Genomic DNA, 24,394 nt, shown 5'->3' on the forward strand with positions numbered 1-24,394 from the left:
TGCCATAATTAATTTTATTTTAATGAACTGTTTAATGTATTATCTCTTCAGAGTAAGTGGATTGCAGCAACAGGCTTCTTACCTCTACCATACTAAGTAACATAGGTCAGCTGTACATCCTGTATAATCTCAGGGTTTTGGGTTCTTTTGTAAAACAGCCATACTAAATGAAGTTTACATTGGCTTTAGCCAATGTAGTAAAGTCAGAACCATAGGTTTGTGATTTCCTGTTGGCTTGGGAGAAAAAATATTACTGCAATCACATATATTAGTTAAAAAAATATCTGGTTAACCAACAGGAATTAGATCTGCTCGTTGTCATTTATAATAGAGAAAGAATTCATTTTTTCCCATAGCTTCCCCAGCTGTAGAATGTTCTGCTGAAGTTTTATGTGACTGGTGTGATCTATTTTGTTTATAAGCAGGTATTGTGGTCCAGCTGTGTTTGGACTAATATTACAGATAAGTAATTTGACACTGCTCTGTTGCCATAAGTTAAGAGAGGAATGATAAATTATCTCATCCTCTTCAGTACTGATATCTGCTTGCATATTGTTTAATATGATTTTTTTTCTTGGCTTTCTTTTCTGCTTGAACAAAAACATGAAACTGTATGTCTGTTCACGGTGTTTCTCAGAGGCTCTGATGAATAAGACGTTACAGAAAATGTCGAGAATCCTGTTGGACTCTGGGACAGACTTTTTGTTTCTCAGGAGCAGTGCTTCTCAACTTAGCAATTTTAAGATGTGTGGATTTCAACACATAAAATTCACTAGCCAGCATGCTGGCTTGGGAATTCTGGAAGTAGAAATCCACAGACCTTACAGTTACAAGGTTCAAGGAACACTGCTGTGGAGTATGGTGCAGCAGGGGGAATGAGCAGGGATAGTGGAGAGCCAGTTTGTTGTAATGGCTAAAGGTGGTATTTTAGAAACCAGGAGATGAGAGTTCCGATCCTGCCTTAGTCATGAGAAAGCCAGCTGGATGACTTTAAGCCAGTCGCTCTTCACAACCAAACCCATCTCATGGCTGTTTTTGTGAGAAAAATAAAGAATGAAGGGGAGTATTATGGATATTTGGTGCCTTGATTTACTTATCAAGTAACAAAGGCAGGTTAAAAATCTAATAAAATGAATACAACACCCTTGGTAGTGGTGATGGTAGACATATTTGCACTCAAAATAACATGAATATGCCTCCACCCTACCAGGTCTCTTGATCTTGCATAAGAAAAACAGATATGCAAATTAGTGAGAAATTTAAAAAAACAGGACTTATTTAACAAAAGGAGAATAAGAAAAAAGTATTAAGTCTCTAAATAACAAAATCAAAACAGTGGAATCTAACAGAGTAAGGAAACAATTCTAAAAATTATTCTTGTTTGTATACCTCAGGAGTTAAGCTGGAGATAATTGTAATTCTTTATTCAGTTACTAGTGGAGCAGCTGTCACCATGAAAGATTGGGGGGCGGGCAGGTATTATTTCAGTCCTTCCCTTGTATGGCTTTATTTTTGGGGGATGCCTATTTCTCTCTACTTTTCAGAATCTCTTTCAGCCTTTTGCATTAAAAAAAAGTTTTAAGGACATCCATTTCTTGATCATCTAAGATCAAAACTTTCTGTATTTCAAGTATTCCAGAAAGGCTGCATGCACAATCTTAAGCTCTTCCTCAAATTTCAGATATATGGAAAATTTCATTTGGCTGCAAATGCCAGCACCAGCACATCAGAGGGGGCTGCGCTATTATCATGTAAACCTAACTAACCTTTGCTTCACTGAAGCAAATGGAAGAAAAAGGTTTGATGTCATTGTAGAAGAACTTTGAAAGGCTTGAGAGAATATGAAGATACAGAAAGGTCTTTCAGCCTTCTAGCACTATGTATGAGAAGGATCCTCTTTTCCTCATGTAGCTAACATATAGTTATTGTAAAAAGTTTCTTCACATTGTTGACCGTGTTAAGTTGATTATTTTCTTAACTGCCTGTCAGAGTGTCTGTACAGTCTTGAGCAGAGAATACTTTTTCCAGTCATGGAACTATCCCCAAGTTATTTATATCTTATGGTAACTGAACCAAAGTTTTGCATGCCAAAGTGATATACTGAATTACAACCTTGGGCAAAATACTTTTGTGTTTCGGTGTTATAATTTACTCTAAAATGATGAGGGTTGAGGTGCAATCCACCTGGCACATGTTCAGCTCAAAATGAATGAGAATTATGATGCTGTGACTCATTTCCTGCCAGATGAGAAAGCAGATCTATAGCTGCTGTACAAACCATCAGCCCCAGCTCTTCCTTCTCCCCTTTGTATGGCATCACATTATTTTGGTACACAATTTCATTGCCTTTCTTCAAATTCACTGGGACTTAGGAAAATCATTTCTGAATGATATTACATCATGTTATACAAACTCAGACATCTCAAAGCAGCAGTATAGGATAGCTTTTTTGCAGCAATCTTACCATCCAACGTAGTGTCTCATTCAGTCACCAAAGAAATTAAATTGGGTGAGATTGATTGTGCTTCAAGTATTGTCATGTGTTTTTAAAAACTGCCACTGACTTAAAACAAAAGTTGTAACCCCAGCAGTCACCATTAATCATATAGTGTATTACAATATGCATATTGTTAAGTGTCGGTATTTGGAATTGTTTCCGGAAGAATCCTTCACTTTCTGTTTTCTGCACAATGATGATTCTTGCCAAGTTTGTGATTCAGGAGAAATAAGTTCTAAGTACTTGGTTGGCCTCATCCTGGGACTTAAACATATGCATAAGACCATTAGTTGTTTCAAAAGTTGGAATCTGGTTCCTTGATATACTAGAAACCAGAAATCCAGAAGTTAGAATAAAAAGCTCACAACTGCAAACATAAGTTTCAAGGATATAATTCCTTCTAACAGTCACAGAAATCTTTTTTTTTTTTTTTTTGCATTAATATAAATGTACATGAACTAAAAAAAACTGGATATATTTTTCCTAACACTTTTGACAGCTCTATCTATTTGTGAATTCTGGGGGATTGATACCCAACACATTTAGATAGGGCCAACTTGGATGACAAGTATTAATTAGTATTGGCACTCCATGAAAGGAGTCTTTATCAGGAGATTACCTGATCAGGATTTTTAAAAGGAGGGAAAGGGGTCATTGTGTGTGAGACCTTTTTCCATTATTCAGCATAAGGGAAGAAAAACTTCCCTTTATCTGCCACTATTGAGCCTAGTAGTAGGAAATGCAACACACAGGGATATATAGCTCTCTGATCCTTTTCTTTTTGGAAAGGCTTCCAATAGCATCTGTAAGTAGACTTGAACCAGGATATCATCAGTTGTTGCCCAACACTCTGAACTCTGTACTGCACTTTTAGAGCAGGGGTGTCAAACTCACATCACTGCAGCATCACGTGGCGTATTGGAACTATTTCCCCCTTTGCTAAACTGGGTGTGGACGTGGCCAGCATGTGAAGCATCGGGCCCATTGGCCAGGAGTTTGACAGCCCTGCATTAGAGCATGGCAGTTAATGAATATACCAGTACACAAAAAATATTTGCCAGAATAATGTTTGGAATTTTTCCTACTGATATGGCTATTTGTACTTGTGTCATATGGCGTTGAGAATACTCATGATGTAATTTATGATGTAAAATATACTTCACAATGATGCTCTTGATATAATTGATGGTATGGCATTTAATGATAGGACTGTCATAATTTCATGATAGAATCCTACCATCTATTGTGGACTTTTAAATAAATATTAGCATAAATATTAGTGTAAGAGTGGAAACTCCTGAAGCAGTGTGGAAAGGCTTTTAGGCTTTGCCATGAGAGTTTAGCAGAGGAGAACTTGAAAGGTGAAAAGACATTCTAGTGTTGTGAATCTGGTAATACACTTGTATATACAGTCCTGTCTGGGTTGAGTTATAAAAGTAAAACAAAAGGTTTTTTAAATCTGAAATTAGAACCCTGCACTACATAATGATATGTACTCCATATTTGTAGCACCATAAGAACATGAGTGTCATCTTGGATAACACCAGTGGTCTATCAGGATGGCATTCTCTGCCCACATTGCCAAACCAGATGCTTTCCAGACGCCCTATGGTGTAAACCAGAGAGTGATAACCTTTCCTTGCTATTTGAATACAGCAATCAATATTTAAGGGAGTGGTAAACAGCTCTTTAGACTACTAGCCCCTGATAGCCCAATCTTCTAGGCCCTTTTTAAAATATTCTAAATTGGTAGCCATCACTGTAATTGCACAATGAAATTATACATTGTTTAAAAATATATATTTGTGGGCACATGTCTTTTTGGGGGGAGGATGGCTTCTCATTCTCCATAATATCCTCTTTTAGGAATGTACACAATATTCCAATATAGTCACTATGATTTAGCTAAGGGGATTTCAATATTGGTGCTTTATTTTAAAATCTCCCTATTTTACCTCCCCCTTGTTACATTCTGAGTTGATATTTTCTTTGACTTGTTTACCATGACTCCAGGATACCTTCCCCGATCAGCTGCTCCAAACTGCCAGCAACTTTCAAACCATTCATTAATGTATGAAGTTTGCATTTTTCTGCTGATGTACATTACTTTGTGTGGAACCGCATTTGACATTTGGCACTTCATATAGTTTGGAGAAATATTTTTGGAACTCTTCTCTGTGTATTTTATTTTCTCTTGTGATAAATTTTTGCAGTGTTACCAACTTTGACCACCTCTGTGCTCATATGTAGCAACAAAACAAATAAAAACGCTCTGACCCCAGTGTTCAAGTCTCTCCAGTATACATTGCAGAGCATTAATTGTAGTTTTGCTAGATTAGAGTTCTAGTTCTCATACCAACAACTCCACTAGATTAAATTGGAATTCTAGTCACACTTTTATCTTGATCAATATTTACTTTTCTATTTTTAGAATTATTTTGTGATTGCATTCTTCTATCCTGCAATCTCTATGTAAAATACACTATAAGAGGACTATAACTTAAGAAGTGCTTTTAATCTTAACTGTAACACTTTTCATTCTTAGCCTAAAAAGTAGATTAGGAAGGAGGTGATACAACAAGAAAAGAAAAACAATATTTGTCCTTTTATTTCTTCTTAGAATTACTGCTAATAGATTGCCTAACAAGTATCCAGTATTGCTATTTAAGGCAGTGGCCTCCAAGCTTTTTTGTGCCGCGGCCCGGTACCGGCATCACAAAATCATCCGCGGCCCAGTACCGGCAACACAAAATCATCCGCGGCCCAGTACCGGCATCAGCACTCATGGCAAGGCGAGCTGAGCGACCGGCCAGCCAGCCGTCCCCCGCTTCTCCCCACCACCTTCAACTCCTCCTTTGTACCTGTGTCGATGGGCTTCGCAACGGCTTCGGGACGGTCGCTCTGCTCGCCTTACCATGCGTGCTGAAAGAATCCTCGTGCCTTAGTTTTGTTCGAAGCCGCCCCCTCCCCCCGATGAAACTAAGGCGCGAGTATTCTTTCAGCATCCAAACGCTGCTTTCTACCCGGAAAAGCTCACCAGAAGCACTTTTTCATCAAAACAAGATGGCGGCGCCCAGCAAACCGGCGGCCCGGTAGAAATTGTTCCACGGACCGGTACCGGTCCGGGGACCGGTGGTTGGGGATCCCTGATTTAAGGCACAGGCATCAGTAGTGTACTACAAAAAATATTTTTCTTTCACAAAAAAAGCTGCGTCTTTTTCATTTAAAAAACAAAACAAAATAAAGTTTCTATATAGAATATTGGCTAAGAATTGTTTTGGCTGGTTTTTAAGTCTATTAGATGTGATAATTTAAATTGTTAAAGTATATTAAATGAGGTTTGATTTCTTTGATTTAGCTGGCAACAATTTAAAAAAATCCCTCCTCATACAATTTGTGTAATGGATATACACAAGCTAGTATTTCTGCAATAGGACTTTTTGTACGTTTCTTCATTTGCACCCTATCTCCAACATTTCTTTGGTGATCTTTGGGGACTGGAAGATACAAAAACTATCTACTTTACCATTTCATTTGTTTATATTGGCAGTCAAACTCAAATTCTTAAATCCTATAAGGAGATGTTCTGCTGTGAAGAGTCTTCTTAGCACTTCCCTTGGAACTTACAATGTTTATTTATTTATTTTATTTGTTAATAAAATATAAGTATAAGTATAAACATGAGTAAGAATATAGGAAATAGGTACGAATAAATGGGGACAATAGGACAGGGACAGTGCACTTATGCACGCCCCTTACAGACCTCTTATGGAGAATGGAGTGAGGTCAATAGTGGGTAGTTTAAGGTTAAAAGAGCGGGGGTTAGAGGATGTAACAATTGAGTCAGGTAGTGCATTCCAGGCATTGACCACTCTGTTACTGAAGTTGTACCTTCTGCAATCAAGTTTGGAGTGGCTTACATTGAGTTTGTATCTGTTGTGTGCTCTTGTATTGTTGCGGTTGAAGATGAAGTAATCATTGACTGGTAGGACACTGTAGCAGATAATTTTCAAGCTTGGTGATATAGGGTATTCTGTTGCGAGCAGAGGAGTATAGTTCTCTTCTCGTGAAATACTTCTGGACTCGTTCAGTTGTATTAATGTTCAATATACAGTGCGGATTCCAGACAGATGAGCTGTATTCAAGTGTTGGTCTAGCAAAGGTTTTGTATGCCCTAGTTAGCAATTCAATATTACCGGAGGAGAAGCTTCATAAATTAGATTTACAACTCTTAATGCCAAAAGGCAAATGCTGTTACAGTGCGCTCTGGCGCTTAGGTTATTTGATATGAGTACTCCAAGGTCCTTGACAGAGTGAGGGTCATCAACAAGGTCATATCCGCCTAGCTTGTATTTGGTGTACTGATTTTTTTACACTTCCCTTGGAACTTACAATGTTTAACTAAGGATGAATGGCTTGTAAGAAAATTGAGATTGATGAAGTCCTGGGCTTCAGATAAACCTATGAAACAAGCACTAGTTTCTTCTACATGGGAGTTCTCTAAAGAAACTACAAGCACGCAAGATCATTTTTTCCCTCTGATAGCACAATCCAGTACAACTAGGCCAGCATTATAGAAATTTATGAAGGCAGGAAACTGGGTAGAGGTCCTATTCTAGAATATAATATGTATTCTGTATGCATATGGTCATTTTTAAATATTTTGTCTTACAGACTAGAGAGAATATGTGAATCAGTCCTTTCATTTTCATATGTTCATAAGTCAGTTTCATACTTATTTGTTTGAGTCATAATTGGAAAAACAAAAACGAATTTGCATTTAAATATGAAACTATTTTTTCCACAGACAGTGTATTCTTCTATGCATTTTATTCAATACACAAAATATACAGACTTCAAGATAATGTTCAGATTTCCATTTGTGAAGTTTAAATTAAATCATTTCATTTAAAATGCAAATATCTAAAATTCTGAAGCACTACTATTTCCGATTATAAAATATATCACAGATCTTGTGCTTATCTTTGATTTACTGTTTATTCTTATTGATTTATTTTTCAGTGAACAGAGTATATGCCAAGCCCGGGCATCAGTTATGGTTTATGACGATACCAGTAAGAAATGGGTGCCAATAAAGCCTGGACAACAGGGCTTCAGCCGAATCAACATCTATCACAACACGGCCAGCAACACATTTAGAGTAGTTGGAGTTAAACTTCAAGATCAACAAGTGAGTGTTTTTTCAGCGTTTCAACCATACAAGTTCTAAAATAGAACTCAAAGAACAGTGGTTGTTCTGTGTTTTTTAAAAAAAGGTATATTAGTGTGTGTATGTACATTTAAACTTTTTATTTTAAGAGCACATTCTTTCCTCTGTGGTTAAAATACATAATTTATGCTGAGCAAAGGACGCCTTATGCTGAAGTGGGATGTTGCTCCATTTAACACAGAACTGTCTCAAGTGGTTACAAGAAATTCTCCAAGGTTTCAGATAATTCCAGCATTACCACGAGATGCCAGGATATAGGATATTGTATAAATAAAGCAAGTTGTACATTCCAAGCTTTATACTCCGCCCCCCCCCCACATTTGTTTGAATTATTTATTTATACATATTGTTCTAATTCAAATCCCACAAGACAGCTTTGCTTTATAAGAAAACTCTCATTAGCATAATAATCTTCTATAGTCATTTGCTGTGAAAATCCCTTTGAACCCTATGGCCTTAATGACTTTCAAAAGGCAAGCAAGTTGAAGCTGTCCATCTTCAGAAACAAGATGTTTCTTATCATCTGGATTTGAATGAGCAGCTTCATTCCTCAGCAACCCTTCTTAAGATGTGCTCACATTGCTAACTCTAGTCAATAAAGATTATCTAATACAGGGGTGTCAAATTCAAGGCCCGCAGGCCGGATTGGCCCATGGGGTGTTTAAATCTGGCCTGTGGGGCCAGCCTGAAAATAGCAAAGTCCACAGTGCCTCTGGCAGCCAAAATGGAGAATGGAGGGGCTGTATGCAACCTATTTTCAGCCTGGATGGCAGCCAAAACAGGGTGCAGGGGGCCACATGCAGCCCCCCCCCATGGCCCATTTTGGCTGGCAAAGTGCTGCAAGAGGCCATCTAGGCAACTTTCAACCCATTCATTAATGTGTCGAATGTGGTTTTTTTTCTCTCTAAAAAAGAAGATTGGGGATTGAAGTTCTGCAATACAGCTAGATAGAAGTATGCCTCCTTTACAGTAGATGGTTTTTCTCTTTCCATCAGAGTGGTACCAGTATTACTTACCTTACAGATCCGGATGAATGCATTCTACTTAGGAAGCCAGGATTGTCATAAATCCAATCGTGCTGCAGAGGATTGTTTTCACTCTCTTGATTTCTACAAGCTCAAAGGGATCCCAGATAATCTTGTTAGACATTACCCTTGTCACCTCATAAGATTCTGTCCAATTAGTGCCTATCTTCAATGAATTGTTTTATCTCAAAGAATCCCATAAAATTATTATGGTGGTCAGCAGAGAGATCAGCTTCTTTACCCAGGGCTACTAAGTGATACAAGTCTGGAGATGTAGGAAAAGCGGTGAAGAAAACACATTCCATTCCTTTTATGCCACTAAATACTCCTAAACAATGGGCACTCACTCATTGTCTTCTGCCAACATTATTATATCTCTCTCTTTAGCTGCTTCATTTCTTGCAGCTTTGCAGGAAGGGAGGCCTTCAATCTGCAACTTGGGAAAACCTGCTTGTATTCAATCATGTTTAATGTCCTTGTTGAATACCAGAAAACAGCTACTTGAAGGCTGGAAAAATTTCTAGGTGCCCTCAGGAAATCTCTTGGATTTATTAGGTGCCTGGGGCAGTGGGGCAGGCCATTTTAACCATCCCATTGCCCTCACAGAGGTCAGGTGAGGTGACAATGTGCACAATTGATTGGACTGAGCAACCAGGATGATTAGGGGACTGGAGACTAAAACAGATGAAGAATGATTACAGGAACTGGGCATGGCTAGTCTGGTGAAGAGAAGGACCAGGGGAGACATGATAGCAGTCTTCCAATATTTGAGGGGCTGCTACAGAGAGGAAGGGGTCAAGCTATTTTCTAAAGTTCCTGTAGGTCAGACAAGGAATAATGGATGGAAACTGAACAAGGAGAGATTTAACCTGGAAATAAGGAGAAAGTTTCTGACAGTGAGAACAATCAACCAATGGAACATTTGTCAGAAATTGTGTAGGGTCCCCCACTTGGGTAGAGGGTTGGACTAGATGACCTACAAGGTCCCTTTCAACTCTGATTATCTGTTATCTGTAGCAAGAGGGCTGATGGCAGTGCCCCCTACTTTCAGATCACATTGCTGCTACATCCTTGCAGAATGTACTTTACTTCGAAATAGTATCTGATTCAGGCCTTTGGATCTGAAGAGGAAGCATACCTAATCTGAAAAGAACAGAATTTATAATATGTGGGCAGTTTGGAGTCTGAGCTGTGAGGGCAGGGCGCAAAATGAGGAGTTGTCTGGAGTCTCACTATTGGTGACTCTGGCAGAACGGTTGAGATAAATCCTAGCTCAGGTATAAATGTTTGTTTTACGTGTGGGGGGGCCAAGTTATAATCCCTAGGATCTGCAGTTAAAAGGATCAGATAATATGTGTTGAGAAAGATTTCTTCATATTTGGACTCCCAAGAGAACAGACAATACTGAGCTAAATGAAAAGATAGAACAATCTGATGCAAGATATCTTCTTATATTTGTTTTCTACCTTTCTGGAAATATATTTGTGGGGGGTGGGGAATAAAAAATTATTTCAAAAAGAAAGCAAACTCTTACATAAAGAGAAAAACAAGATATATAACATCTGACTATACAATAACGTTAAAATGATACATGGGTTTATGTGTATTTTTTCTGCTAATTATTAGAATTAGTAGCTGCTAATTCATTATTATCTTAGTAAGTTGTTGTGCTGCCTTTTAGGCTATTTCTCCTTCTGATGCAGCTAACCTTAAACCATTCATGAAATTAGATAATAAAATTATGCACTGTTATAGTAGTAAAAACTATTGTATGAAAATGATGGCATCAGATTAAAGCATATGTTCTTAGTGACTGCTCATTTCTTCTATTTCAATTTCAGGTAGTGATTAATTATTCAATTGTGAAAGGTTTGAAGTACAATCAAGCAACACCAACATTCCATCAGTGGCGTGACGCACGGCAGGTTTATGGACTGAACTTTGCTAGTAAAGAAGAGGCAACCACATTTTCAAATGCAATGCTATTTGCCCTAAATATCATGAACTCACAGCAAGATGGAGGTAAGACAAATAATTAAGATTATCGGGTCTACCATTACCACTTCTGTTAGCAAATTATAGCCTGATATACAGTAGTACAAATATTAGAGTCAGGATACATGACTCATTCAGAGTGCAATATCTGCCCTTTTTTGAAAGCATTGAAGGCAAAACTTTGGTATTTCTAAAATGTACATTTTTCTGTTTTTAAGGCTTGTGTTAAATTGTAAGAGAACACTACTGCTAGCAATAGCACATGCTGTTAGTTGTCTTGCCCCATGGGGGGAAAATATAGATGTTCATAAAAGAAATAATCCAGGCACTTTTCATACCTGAAATTTTACTGTTTCCATTATAATGAAGAAATGTGATACCTTTCTTTTTCTTGTTTTAATCCACCTGTATGAGATTTATGTGAGACATGAATTTGTTTGGCTTTGTCTTTTCAACCCCATTAGGTAGACCAGATTATGAAATTAATTCCACAGGTTGTCTATAACTGCTTCTATTGAGATTGACTGTAACAATAGAATCTTGGGCTGCAGATTGTGCTGTAGCTCTTCTTCCTTCTTATAATTTAATAAATCAGGAGAGTGTTTGTCTGAGTCACGTCCATTCTGGAATTAAAAAGAATATTTTGGCCCCTTTTACTAGGCTAGAACTTCTGCATATCCCCAAGAAGGTCATCTTCCTTACTCTCTGTAGGTCCTTATCCTAAAAGAAATGTGAACATAAGATTTGGTTGACCAACATGTTTACTTGCTGCTTTCCACATGCATACAAGATTTATCTTCCCATGGCATATAGAATAGTTAAGTCAGATCAATGCTTAGCCATTTTTTCTAAAAAAAAATTCCAAAATCTAAATGCAATAGACACACTTGCTACTAGACACATTTTAAGCAAATGCTTGAAATATGAATAAAAATATGTAAAAATATCAGTGCGTAGAGCTTTCCAATTTATTTTGTTATCACTAAAACAGCATGATTGAGACTTCTCAAAGATGAAGAAATGTCCATTTCTATTTCCTAAACTCAGATTATTATTTAACAGGTCAGTATTTGAGGGTAGGAATTTTATTGTACATTATTGTGATAATTCTTGAGAAAGAATTAAGGATGTCAAATTGATGGCATTAGTTACTTAGATTAGATTGATTAGATTAGATTAGATTCAACTTTATTGTCGTTGCACATGAACACAGGCAACGAAATGCAGTTAGCATCTAACCAGAAGTGCAAAACAGCAATGAAGTATAAATATATATAAACAGATATACAAAATATATAACTATAGACTATTTCTGATGTCCTATTTTTAACATTCACTTTCTTCATAAACCAGACTCAGTACTTTATGTTGTGGTGTTTGTGAGGTTTACACAGATCATCTTGAGTAAACTGCTTATTACACTCAGACACCCACTTGTGTGAATACCATGAGTCTGAATTAATTTGGCAGCACACAAATGTAATTGATTGATTAATTGATCTGCTCAGTGATGTAGGATGAAAAAAAGGAGAAATTAACACTGTATCTTGTCTCACCAGGTTCCATTTGTTTTAGCAGCAGCAGAACATTTTTGAAGCAGTGTGTTCTTGAGAAATCATTGAGAACCTGGGGGTAGTGCCAGTCATTTTTTTTAACCATTACAATTTACATAGTTTTATTTTATTTTATTTTATCATTACACCTCGTACAACGAAATCAAACACCATCTTCAGTGCACATCATGACCATGACCATAAACACACATCCTTCACCCTCCACACATTGAACTGGAAACCCCCGACACCACACCAACACTGCACTATACAACAGAATTCAAAAGAGCTACTGCTCTGGGATAGAAGCTGTTTTTCAGCCTATTTGTCCTTGTTTTTATTATTCTGTACCGTCTGCCAGGTGGTAATAGTTAAAAAAAAAAGGGTTCCCAGGATGAGATGGATCTTTGAGAATGATTTTATCTTCATTAGTTTTTGTGTTTTGTTTAGATTCACTAAGGAAATACTTTCAGTCTTTAATAAATGTGTCTTGAACCATTAAATCAAATAGTTATGCTAATTTAATCAATCCGTCCCAGCATTTCTCTGCTGGATAATTCCATTGAATTTCTTATTAGTCTATACTACTGTAGAAGAAGAAACACAAAGTCAATAATAAAGCCCTTGGCAAAGACATTTTTTAAAAAAAGTCATTTGGAGGGCATGAAAATCCTGAGCTTTTTTCCTTGCTCTTCAGTTCAATCATGTGACCCCATAGTTGCTGAAATAGAAGCTAAGTTTTGTGACATCAAATGTCTCATCAACGAAGATGAGTCCTCCTTATATAAAGAAGGCATTGGCTAAACCAAAGGCATTGGTAGTATTGTAGCTTTAACATAAACTAAGCTTTTTTCTACTGTCCTGACACGCTTTCCCAGACTGTAAATACAGGTAGTCCTCAACTTATAGCAGTTCAATTAGTGACCATTCAAAGTTACAGCAGCACTGAAAAAGTGACTTGTAACCATTTTCCACATTTACAACTGTTGTAGCATTCCCATGATCCAGTTATCAAAATTCAGACACTTGGCAACTGACTCATATTTATGATGGTTGCAATGTCCTGGGGTCATGTAGAGGCTAATATTTGGAATAGACTCTCCTGCTCCAGCAGGCAGTTGGACTAGATGACCTCCAAGGTCCTTTCCAACTCTGTTATTCTATGATCTATCTATTAATATATATATATTTTAAAAAATCACCTTTTGCGACCTGACAAGCAAAATCAATGGGGAAGCCAAACTCACTGAAGAGGCTTACTAACTTAACACATGCAGTGATTCACTTACCAATTGTGGCAAGATATAGGTTGTGAAAAATTCACTTAAGAACTGTTTCACTTAGCAATGGAAATGTTGGGCTCAATTGTCATAGTAAGTTGAGGATCACCTGTATAGATCCTTTATAGCTGGATTTAGATTACTTTTCTCAGTTGCATCATAGTTTTTATGTAATTATGAGGTATTTGGGAGGCACATTTAAAGTTCATCACATAAAGAGTTGCAGTATAATTCCAAGCCTCTTGTTGTAAGCAGGCTTCAAAATGTAAAATAGCAGTATGTGAAAAATACAGTATATAATTGCTGTAGTTGAGGGATGATTTACTTGGAAATTTCTTTTAATATGAACATCATTGCTTTTTTTTTTTTTTACTTTAAAGAAAGCTTTAGTGAAGAGATTTTTGTGCCCCCATTTGAGCAGTTTGACTTATCTAATTATTTCAAATTGATCTTACCAGACATTGATTCCAAGCATTTTGTTTTATTTAGAAAACATATAAATGATATATATGATCTCCATAGGAAAGTGACAAGTCCTATTATGAGAGTTTCAATGAATTTGTCTTCCATGGAGGAGTCAGGAGCAAATTGGAAGTAGTTTTTTAAAAAAAGTGAAAAATGGAGACTGGAAGAAGAAAATAGTCAGAGAGTAAAAAATTATAATAGGAAAGAGAAATACAAGCAGACAGAAGAAAAATAAATAAAAATGAAAATGGACAATAGAAAGCAGTGAAAAAAGCACTTTTATTTTTTATTTTTAAAAACCCTCCCCTCCCATTATTTAAAGGCAGAATCTTGTTTGATCTCCAGTTTCTTTAAAAAAAAAAAAAAAAAACAAGTTTTATTAATTTTCAAAACACACAAATCATCATTATCCATTACATGTTTAAACCTTTTTCCATTATAAATTTAACAAGTCAGATAAACTATAATTCTTTTAAACCATTTCCATATAAACATACAAAAACCTCTTATCCAATTTCTCTTTACTTCTCTTTACTCTTATTCAATTTCATTATTATTATTTCATCTATTTCTTTCTGACTTAGTTACCATTATTCTCATTCTATATTTCTGCAAGGTTTTATTAATTCTCCCCCCCCCAAAAAAAAAAAACATATACACACAACACACAAAACATAAAAAAAATCTTTTTGGAAAGTAACTTGGACCCAGGTATCTCTCTCTTCATGGACTTCAATTATATTCATGCTCATCTTACATATCATTACTTATTTTATTTACCATTCTAAGTCTTCTATATTAACTTCTCCACATATTTCACTCTTCTTAATTCTATCTTAATTAATCATCTTAATTTGAGTCATTATATTTGTATCTTTTGTCCATTCTTTATTGTCCCTTTGTCTCGTTCCTTTTAAAAAAAAAGAAGTTTCTCCTGAAATCACTAATCAGAGTATGATGCCTTTCTATCTCCCCCCTAAATTAATGATCTCCAGTTTCAACGACACTGGCAGATTTTTAACCAGCTCTCCTTCTTTTCATATACAGAAGCAAGTTACATTTTTTAAAAAATTATTCCCCTTATGGTAAAGTACTGTACACTTCAACTTGGACTAGAATGCTGGCAGAGACAGGGTTTGGGTTTTTTTTTTCCCTCTGTGGTCCGAAACAGATTTATCCCCCTTTTACATTTTTAATTTATACAGCTAAATAAGATTTAAAACAAGCTTGTAACTGCATTTCTGTTAAAGAAACAAGACTGCTCATGCCAAAATATTTACATGTCTGAAAATGAAAACTTGTATCATAGTGTGTTTACAAAAGTAGCAAGATCTTGTGAAGCAAAGAACACAATTGGAGATTACAGTATTTTATTTCATATTGCCCAAAGAACAAAATGCAGTATAAACTCGCTGACATTTTTTTAAAAAAAACATTGTTTAATCAGGATGTGCCAACATAAAATTGAATGTGCTTCATAATTTCTTAAATATTTCAGATCACTATAACTGGTTAAATCTTTTTTTTACAAAACAAACCATAACATTTCTTTTTAAACATTTGTTGCTTTTGTCCAGTTGCATGAGATTTTTTTCTGTCATTGTCTTTTTCCAAAGTTAGTTTTAGAGAAAGTAAACAATTGACAACATAGCAAAAGACTGGTAAAATGGACATTAGGTCTTTTTCTGTTCTGTTTTTTATGATTCTAAAATAATAAATTCGACAATAATCTATATATTATTACTAATAATAATAATATGAGTATGTTAATGCAGCAAAAGCATTAAGAAACTTGCAGTAAAAAAGAGGCAACATTGAAAACATCAGTTTTTGGTTTTGAGAATCATGAGAATCGTTACAGTGATGAACGAGTGATTGAAACTTTTCTTTCTCATACAACCTGTAAAAGTGATCTTTTCCATGCATTTAAATAGGATGCAAGAATCTTTGTAAAATAGTAAACACCCTTATTAAAAATTATAACTAAATAGAATATTTTGATGCAATTCATTTCATTTAGTCTTTATCTTTTTTTCTTCTCTCATTGTGGACAGTATTTAATTAGGTAATATAAAAAATTGCACTGGAATAAAATGAAAAGAAAGTTTTAGTAGATTATCCTCTTAAGCAATCAATAATTCCATGAGTAAAGGTTTGAAAAGTGCATGAACACTAAGGAAACAATCATGAATGTTCCTCTTTAAGATTATTGTGTACAGTATTTTATGTCAAGCAACAATTCTGGCTTGTAAAGTTTTATTCATGGCTTAGTCTGTGGTGTAACTTCAGACAATGGTTTATTTAGTAAGTCATAGTTGAACAATGGCTGAGTGCAATATAGGAATGTAGCCTAGACTGCAACTAACTTGAATGGTTTTGAATAATCCAGCTTGTTTGCTTGACTACCAAAGGAAGACTAAAGTGTAACCTAAACACACATACATAAAGACAAGCCTAGTGAATCCAGTGACGTATTTCTAAGTAGGCATATATAAGATTGAAATATAAAAGTCTTTATGAAATGAGTAATTCATATAAAAAGTGGAGCCATCTATACATAAGCATGTCATATGGAATTTAGTAGATTATTCCCACCTGTGTGCATATACTATTGCAGTCTAAATGTACCTAAATGTACTTAGAAAGATTTTTAGATTAAATGGTAGCTCTTGCAATGATTTCCTAACAGACAGGAAGCAGCAGGTGAAGCTAGGCGGAATCACATCCAATACCTGTACAATCAGCACAGGGGGCCCCCAAGGCTGTGTGCTATCTCCACTTCTCTTCTCCCTATATACTAATGACTGCATCTCAAACTATCCATCTGTTAAAATACTGAAGTTTGACACAACAGTGATTGGTCTCATTCAAGACAACGATGAATCTGCATACAGACAGGAGGTCATACAAACAACGATGAATCTGCATACAGACAGGAGGTCATACAACTTGCCTCGTGGTATAACCGGAACAACCTAGAACTGAACACACTCAAAAGTAATATAGGAGGGTTTCTTCTAAAGTCTACCACCATTTCTACACTCAAAACCGTAGAAATGGTGGTAGACTTTAGAAGAAACCCTCCTATATTACTACCTCTTACAATACTAGACAACACAGTATCAACAGTAGAGACCTTCAAATTTCTAGGTTCTACTATATCACATGACCTAAAATGGACACCTAACATCAAAAACATCATCAAAAAAGCACAACAAAGAATGTTCTTTCTGTGCCAACTCAGAAAGCTCAAACTGCCCAAGGAGCTGCTGATACAGTTCTACAAAGGAATTATTGAGTCTGTCATCTGCACCTCTATAACTGTCTGGTTTGGTTCTGCAACCCAGCAAGACAGACACAGACTCCAGAGAGTAATTAGGACTGCAGAAAAAACAATTACTACCCACCTGCCTTCAATTGAGGACCTGTATACTGCACGAGTCAAAAAGAGGGCTGTGAAAATATTTACAGACCCCTCACATCCCGGACATAAACTGTTTCAACTCCTTCCCTCAAAACGACACTATAGAGCACTGCACACAGAACAACTAGACACAAGGACATTTTTTTCCCAAATGCCATCACTCTGCTAAACAAATAATTCCCTCAACACTGTTCAACTATTTACAAAGTGTACACTACTATTACTGTTAATCTTCTCACCACTCCTTATCACCCATCCCCTCCCACTTGATTGTTTCCTAATATGATTTGATTGTTGATTGTACCCTATGACTATCATTAAGTGTTGTACGTTATGATTCTTGATTCTTAATGAATGTATCTTTTCTTTATGTATACTGAGAGTATTTGCACCAAGACAAATTCCTTGTGTGTCCAATCACACTTGGCCAATAAAGTATTCTATTCTTCTACTCTATTATGGTATGGTATGTTTTATAAAAAGATCTCAAATAGCATGAGATGTTCATTATACAAAAATAAACCATGCTGGTTCATGCCATAACCTTTCAATTTCGATTTTCAGATTTTGATATTTTATGATATTCCACCTGCTGGGAAGGAAAGGGGGAGGGGGAGAGAAGGTAGTATTGGGAGGAAAGAAGTCTTCCCGGACTCACAGAGCACCTTTTGTGCACCTCCCCCCAACCTACTTTACCCACATTATTCTCCACGTGCCTTTTCAAACCCACACGGCTCTTCTTGCAATCCCACACGTCCTCTCTGACCCATGCTTCCCCCATGTGCTTGCTCTGATCTGTGCAACATCTCTTGAGAACACCCATGCACCTTCCATGACCCACATTGCCACCATGTGGGTCATTCCTAAACTGCACAGCACCTCTTGTGCACTCCCTAGCACTCCCAGGCATACTTTGCAATCCGTACTATCCCCTATGTACCCCCCTCAACCAGCATACCATGTCTCACAACCCCCTATGAACCCCACACACTCTTCTTGATCTGCACTGCCCGCCCCCCTTGCAACTTTCTTCCGGTTTCTCCGCTGGCTTTCTTGCTGCAAGCTTCTCTTAAGTAAAATAAATGAGGAAGCTGGCAGGAAACTTGGGAGGGAGGGAGGGAGGGAGGAAGGAAGGAAGGAAGGAAGGAAGGAAGGAAGGAAGGAAGGAAGGAAGGAAGGAAGGAAGGAAGGAAGGAAGGAAAGTTTCTGATACTCTTTGCCAGTTTCCCGTAAGGAAAGTCAGTTGCAAAGATGACTACAAGATAGAAATCACACCACTCCCATTGCTTTTTTGTCCATCCATGGTCTTTCTGGTTAGGTAAGAAAAATATCTCTGAATGGAAGAAGCCATGGGTCACTGGTTGACTAATTATTATTTGATGTAGTACCTAAAGTCCTAAATAGAAGTCAAGGAGATAATTAAATTCCATAATTTGCATTTGGTATGTCCCATAAAGTCCAACAGATTAGCAGCTCGGCAGGCTAGAAAAGTCTATATTGATGAAAACTCAGACTGAAAGCAAGGGGAAAGAATATGACCCTCTTGAAAGGCAACCAAATGCCCTCTGGATAAACCTCCTGCAGTGATGCAACATTGTTCATAGTTGTTCCTTCAACCTCCCTGCTTTGATCTGCTCTGTAATCAGAGCAACAAACACTTTCATTTCTCCACCTGCTGTGCTACAATATCTCAACAGCTATTCTTCTTGATTCTGCTTCAGGCAAAATGACCCCTATGTCTCTACAAAGGCATACTGTACAGTACTATTTATAGTGAAGACTATGAGATCTGGGCTACAGAAATGTGCTGCTACACCACTAGAAGATCACTTTGCTGTGCCCAGTTTGGTTCTGCATAAACAAAAAAATGGTAGAAATACCGGTGCATTGCCTAGGAGCTGTCAGAAAATGGATTGGGAGGAACAGACTCAGATGGAATTCCTCTAAGGCTGGATGATTTGGGTCTGTGGGTTAAGCGATACCAAGGTAGTAGGATCTTTAGCTCTGAACAAGTTGTATTTTCCTGTTTAGAGGTGGTCCTGTCATTCAGGCACTCTCCTGGACTGACAGCGCCTTTTCAAGGAGCAGTTGTTGGGTATGGCCAAGGGGGCTTTTACACAGATGCATCTGGCTTAATTTTAATTTCACCTACTTAATTTAGGTGCAGACTACTCCAAAATGATTCTGAGTGGATTGAAAATCTTGTGTGTTGTTCCTGGCTCAACCAACCCTGTTCACAGAGTCTCATGCTCTAATCATCTTCCTGTTGGAATTACTGTCAGTAATCCACAGGATATGACCACAACTGAGCCCAAAATTCCTATTGCTAAACAAGATGAATTGTGTCTCATTTTATGACTTTTTTGCCAAAGTTGTTAAATGAATCAGTGCAATCGTTAAGTGAATCATGCAGTTGTTAAGAGAATCCAGCTTCCCGCATTGACTTTACTTGTTGGAAGCCAGCTAGGAAGGTTACAAACGATGATCACATCACCTCAGCACAATGCAACTATTATAAATACATACCAGTTGCCAAGCACCTAAATTCTGATCACAAGACCATAGGAATGATATAAGGGTTGTAATTGTGAAAAATGGTCATGAGTTACCTTTTTAGTGCCATTTTGAACAAATGGTTATAAGCTGAGGACTGCCTGTAATACCGTACATGCCCCCCGAAAAGTGCTTGGAAGTTACAGTTGGTAACTCTGAGGTAGTGATGTGTGTTTTCCATTATACTTGGGTGATCCCATTGCTTAACATCAACCTACGTAAAGAAATAGAATATTTTTTCTTCTAATACAATTGACCTTGTATGGAGAAGAAGATTGTCTTCCAAATATCTTGTCGTATGGGCTAGAGCCCTAGTATCTCTGTTTAGAAATGTATCAGGAAAAGAATTGCTTCTGTTTATATACATAAAGATTTACCAGCAGTGAAAGCACATTTTAAAACACATAACAGCACTTGGGAAAGTTCCTTAATGTTTTGCTACTTTTACAGAAATCAATGTCATCTGGGAGGGGTGGGAAATATGAGGAGCAAAGATACAACTAGAAAATAGATAGATGCTGAATCAAAACAATAAAAAAATCAATATTTCTTTCTTCATTTTAGATCAGGAATGTTCAACCTTGGCGATTTTAAGACCTGTGGACTTCAGCTCCCAAAATTCTTCAGCCAGCATGGCTGGCTGGAGAATTCTGGGAGTTGAAATCCACAGGTGTTAAAATAGCCAAGACTGGACACCTTGACTTTAGATTTTTTTTTTTTAACCCTGAGCTTTTTTGTTTCTGCTACAAGAATGTGTTAGTTTAAACCAGGACTATCAAACTGCTGGCCCATGGGCCAGATGAGTCATGTGACCACGCCCAGTTTAGCAAAGGGGAAAAAAAGTCCTGATATGTCACGTGATGCTGCTGTGATGACGTGAGTTTGACACCCCTGGTTTAAACCATTGTGTTCTCATTAAAACCCCTTATATTCTCTCTTCTTGCTTGGTGCACTTGGAACTCCTTTGCAGCTCTCCTTTCTGATATTCCTCCTCATCTAGCTGTGCTCTCCCGAAAGGAGGGCTCCCAGAATGGAGGGCACAGAACTAATACTGCTCTTTGCTCTTGATTCCTGCCTTTGTGAGGACAATATAGAAATGCTGATTCTAATTTTGCTTCCAAATATCCATTTTCAACTCATAGATGTTAGAGGAAGTGTATTAACTTGCTCTGTAGCATCAAGGACGGGCAGACACAGCTAAGCATTTAGGTAATTCACTAAACAAGATTCCTTCAAATCTAGTCTCAAAGGAGCCCTTGATTCATAACCCTAATTCACAATTTGAAACATCTCTCTTTCTCCTCTTGTTTCTTTTAATCTACTATATTCTTTGAATGCAAATCTAAATCAGTTTAAATACAAGAAACTGATAGGAGAGGAATTATCTTTTTCTGAGTTTAAGAACAGTACAGTATTCATACTTGACATAGAGAAGATCCAATTTATATTCAATTTTAAAAAAGATCAGGTAGCAATAACGTGAATTTAACATTGTCTGGATTTATAAGTGCATATTTCAAAAATATAGTGGATTTTGAAATGGATATTAGAAATATCTTAGAATTTAGAAACAACAGTCAATTCATGTTCAATTCATACTCAATTCAAATTTTATTTTCTCTCCTTTATGAGTTATTTGAGGGAGGCAGAGAGAGAGAGAGAGACACCTTCTAATATCCTAAAAATCAGAACAGTTTATCCCATTAGCTCAAGTAGAGCACATACTTTGCATGAAGGGAATTCAGATTTCAGAGCTACCACCCTATTTTTATTCCTACAATTTAAATCTCCCAAGTTATTTTTGCTGTGTTAAATTCAGTCTCCAATTAAAAGAGAGCAGAATAAAGAAAGACTTCTGCCTTGGGGAATGATGTCAGTGAGAACACACTATATGAAGCAGTGATACCAGCTGGGTTTAAATCCCCACACAATAACCAATCTTCCTTTCCTCCTTAGTTTCTAATTTATTTTTTAGATAAAAAATTTTAATGAAAAATTGTCTCATTTTTAAATCCCATTTTTAATTATTTTTATAAGTAACTCAAGGCAGAGAACACATATAATACTTCTTCCTTTTATTATTTTCCACACAGCAACCTTATGATATTGGTTGGTCTGAGAGAATGATTGACCGAAAGTCACCCAGCCAGCTTTCATGCCTAAAGCAGGACTAGAACTCACAGTCTCCTTTGTCAGCACTTTAAGCACTACATCAAATAATATAGTGTGATATAATGTGAGCTTTATTCATAACATGAAATATACTGAGCAATGAATTAATAGCAGACATCTGTATTTTATTTGCAGTTCAATTTGATATGTTGACTTTTTAAGTTACATCTTTGGCTTAACCTGTGGAAAGTTCTTTTATGGGAACTTTTTAATCAGGAATTTAGTTTCCTTTAGCAGAATAGAGATTATTCTCAGTAGTGTCTGGATTTTAAAATTCTACATCAGTTTCTTAGCTAATTCTATTGACCTGGCTTTAACAGAAATACTTTGATAATCAATATCCTATATTGCTGCCTAAGAAGGAATAATTGACAACAATGATATTTTGTTTGATTTTCTCAATTTGAAGAGGGAAAACTTAAGCACATGCACCCTGAAATAGTGAGAACTGACAATTCAGGTTCCCAGAATACTTGAAAGGCAAGACTTGATGTATTATTCAACTGCTAATGTCTTGATTTAAGAATTCATAATAATTTCTAAATCTGCCTCCTCAACTGATTTGGGGTCAAATAATCACAGATTTTTATGCTGTTTCTGTTAAATAACAGGTCCACCTTCAATTAAGAAAACTATAACATTTGTCAGGTTTGGTCAAGATTTCATGCAGCGCATGGGTTTCACCCATATCATTTCTGTATCTATTCACAGGACAAGTTTTACTCTCAGTCTGTTGTAAGAGAAAGTGAATCTTAAAGTGAATCTGTCTAAGAATTTAGAGTGAGGAGAGTTTAATCGGAAACTTAGTATGAAGCTTGACAGGTGTTATTAGTGACAATGGCATGAGTATAGTTAAATATTATGGATAATATACAGGCATATTTTGAGGCCTGTTTATAGACTTGGATAGAAAAGAGACAAGGTATTTTGTCTTTGACTGCATCTCCACAGAACTGACAAATAAGAGTTTTTAACATTGTTAGCAAGATGGCAGGATTCTTAGAACTTCAACAGGCACTGTGGTCTCAACAAATCTCTGCTATGAACAGTTTGAGAAGTCTGGATTAATGCCATTCTTTGACCGTTGGATAACGTTCTTATACCTCTTTACTCCATTGTCTTCCTCTTTCCTGGCTTATTAAGATATTCAAAGAGAGTTCTCGCACTCTGAAAGGAGCCAGTGGTGAAATCCTTTTTATTTATGAACTGTACTCAGAGAGAAATGACAAATGTGATAGTGACACTACTTTGAAAGATCATGCATGAATTTGAAGTTAAGTGCACTAATCAGTGCACTAATGATACTCAGGTGTATTTCTCCCTTCCTTGGAAATCTCAAAATCCTTTGCATGTCTCCTGATTATAAAGAACTGAATGTAAGAGAACAAACTGAAGCTAAATCTGGATAAGACAGAATTGTCAATTCCAGAGGCTGACTTTAGGTTTAAAAATATGCCTGCAACTTGAATAAAGTTGCATTCCCGCTTCACATTTGGGGATCTGTCTTTAATGTGAATAGAAAAATTATAATAGGGAAAGGGAGCATTTTCAGCATTGATTGATTTTTATAATGTATCCTTTGCTAGAATTAAGAAACCTGGTATTGATTAGGCATATTCAAATAATTTTCTTGATGCATTACTGCAGTTCAATGTTCATAGAACAAAACTTTTATACATCTTAGAAGGGAGCACAGGAGTGGTAGTGGTGGTGCTTCTAGAGCTGTGATGGCAAACCTATGGCATGGATGCCAAACGTGACACACAGAGCCCTCTCTTCGCTCCAGCTCAGCTCTGCCGCACATGCGCATGTGCCTCCCACTGGCCAGCTGGTCTTTGGGTCTCTGCTGTGCATGCATGGGGGTAGGGAGCATGTGTGGAGGCAGGACACATGAACAGAAGATGCACGTGCACTGGATTTTGGGGATGCATGCACATTCATGTGCTTTGGGCACTTCATGCCGAAAAGGTTAGCCATCACTGTTCTACAGTATACCATATCACAATTGTGTTTCAAATTGCTGCACTACTTGCCATTTCCTTTCTGGCCTCAATTCAAGGTACTAATTATCCTATATAATACCTTACATCAGTGGTTCTCAACCTGTGGCCTGAGAGGGGGAACACCATGTCGTAGGGGGTTTGCAATGGCTTGAAGAAATGTTATGATTTAAATATTAAGTCTTGGGGGTCTGTGGCCA

The 24,394-nt window shown here is 36.8% G+C and overlaps 1 protein-coding gene across 14 annotated transcripts in view; it reads left to right on the plus strand.

Moving 5' to 3' along the window:
* Window positions 1-24,394, plus strand: part of EVL (Enah/Vasp-like) — a 147,993-nt gene that overhangs the window by 81,012 nt on the left and 42,587 nt on the right. For all 14 annotated transcript variants that reach the window (XM_087952160.1, XM_087952168.1, XM_026680231.2 and 11 more), the window contains exons 2-3: window positions 7,520-7,688; window positions 10,594-10,774. In XM_087952160.1, the coding sequence (XP_087808286.1) occupies window positions 7,520-7,688; window positions 10,594-10,774 (350 nt within the window). The remainder of the gene's footprint in view (window positions 1-7,519; window positions 7,689-10,593; window positions 10,775-24,394) is intronic.

This window comes from Notechis scutatus, chromosome 1, assembly GCF_049901735.1.
Source record: "Notechis scutatus isolate UNSWTSFEM ecotype Mainland chromosome 1, rNotScu1.2, whole genome shotgun sequence".
NCBI lineage: Eukaryota > Metazoa > Chordata > Lepidosauria > Squamata > Elapidae > Notechis > Notechis scutatus.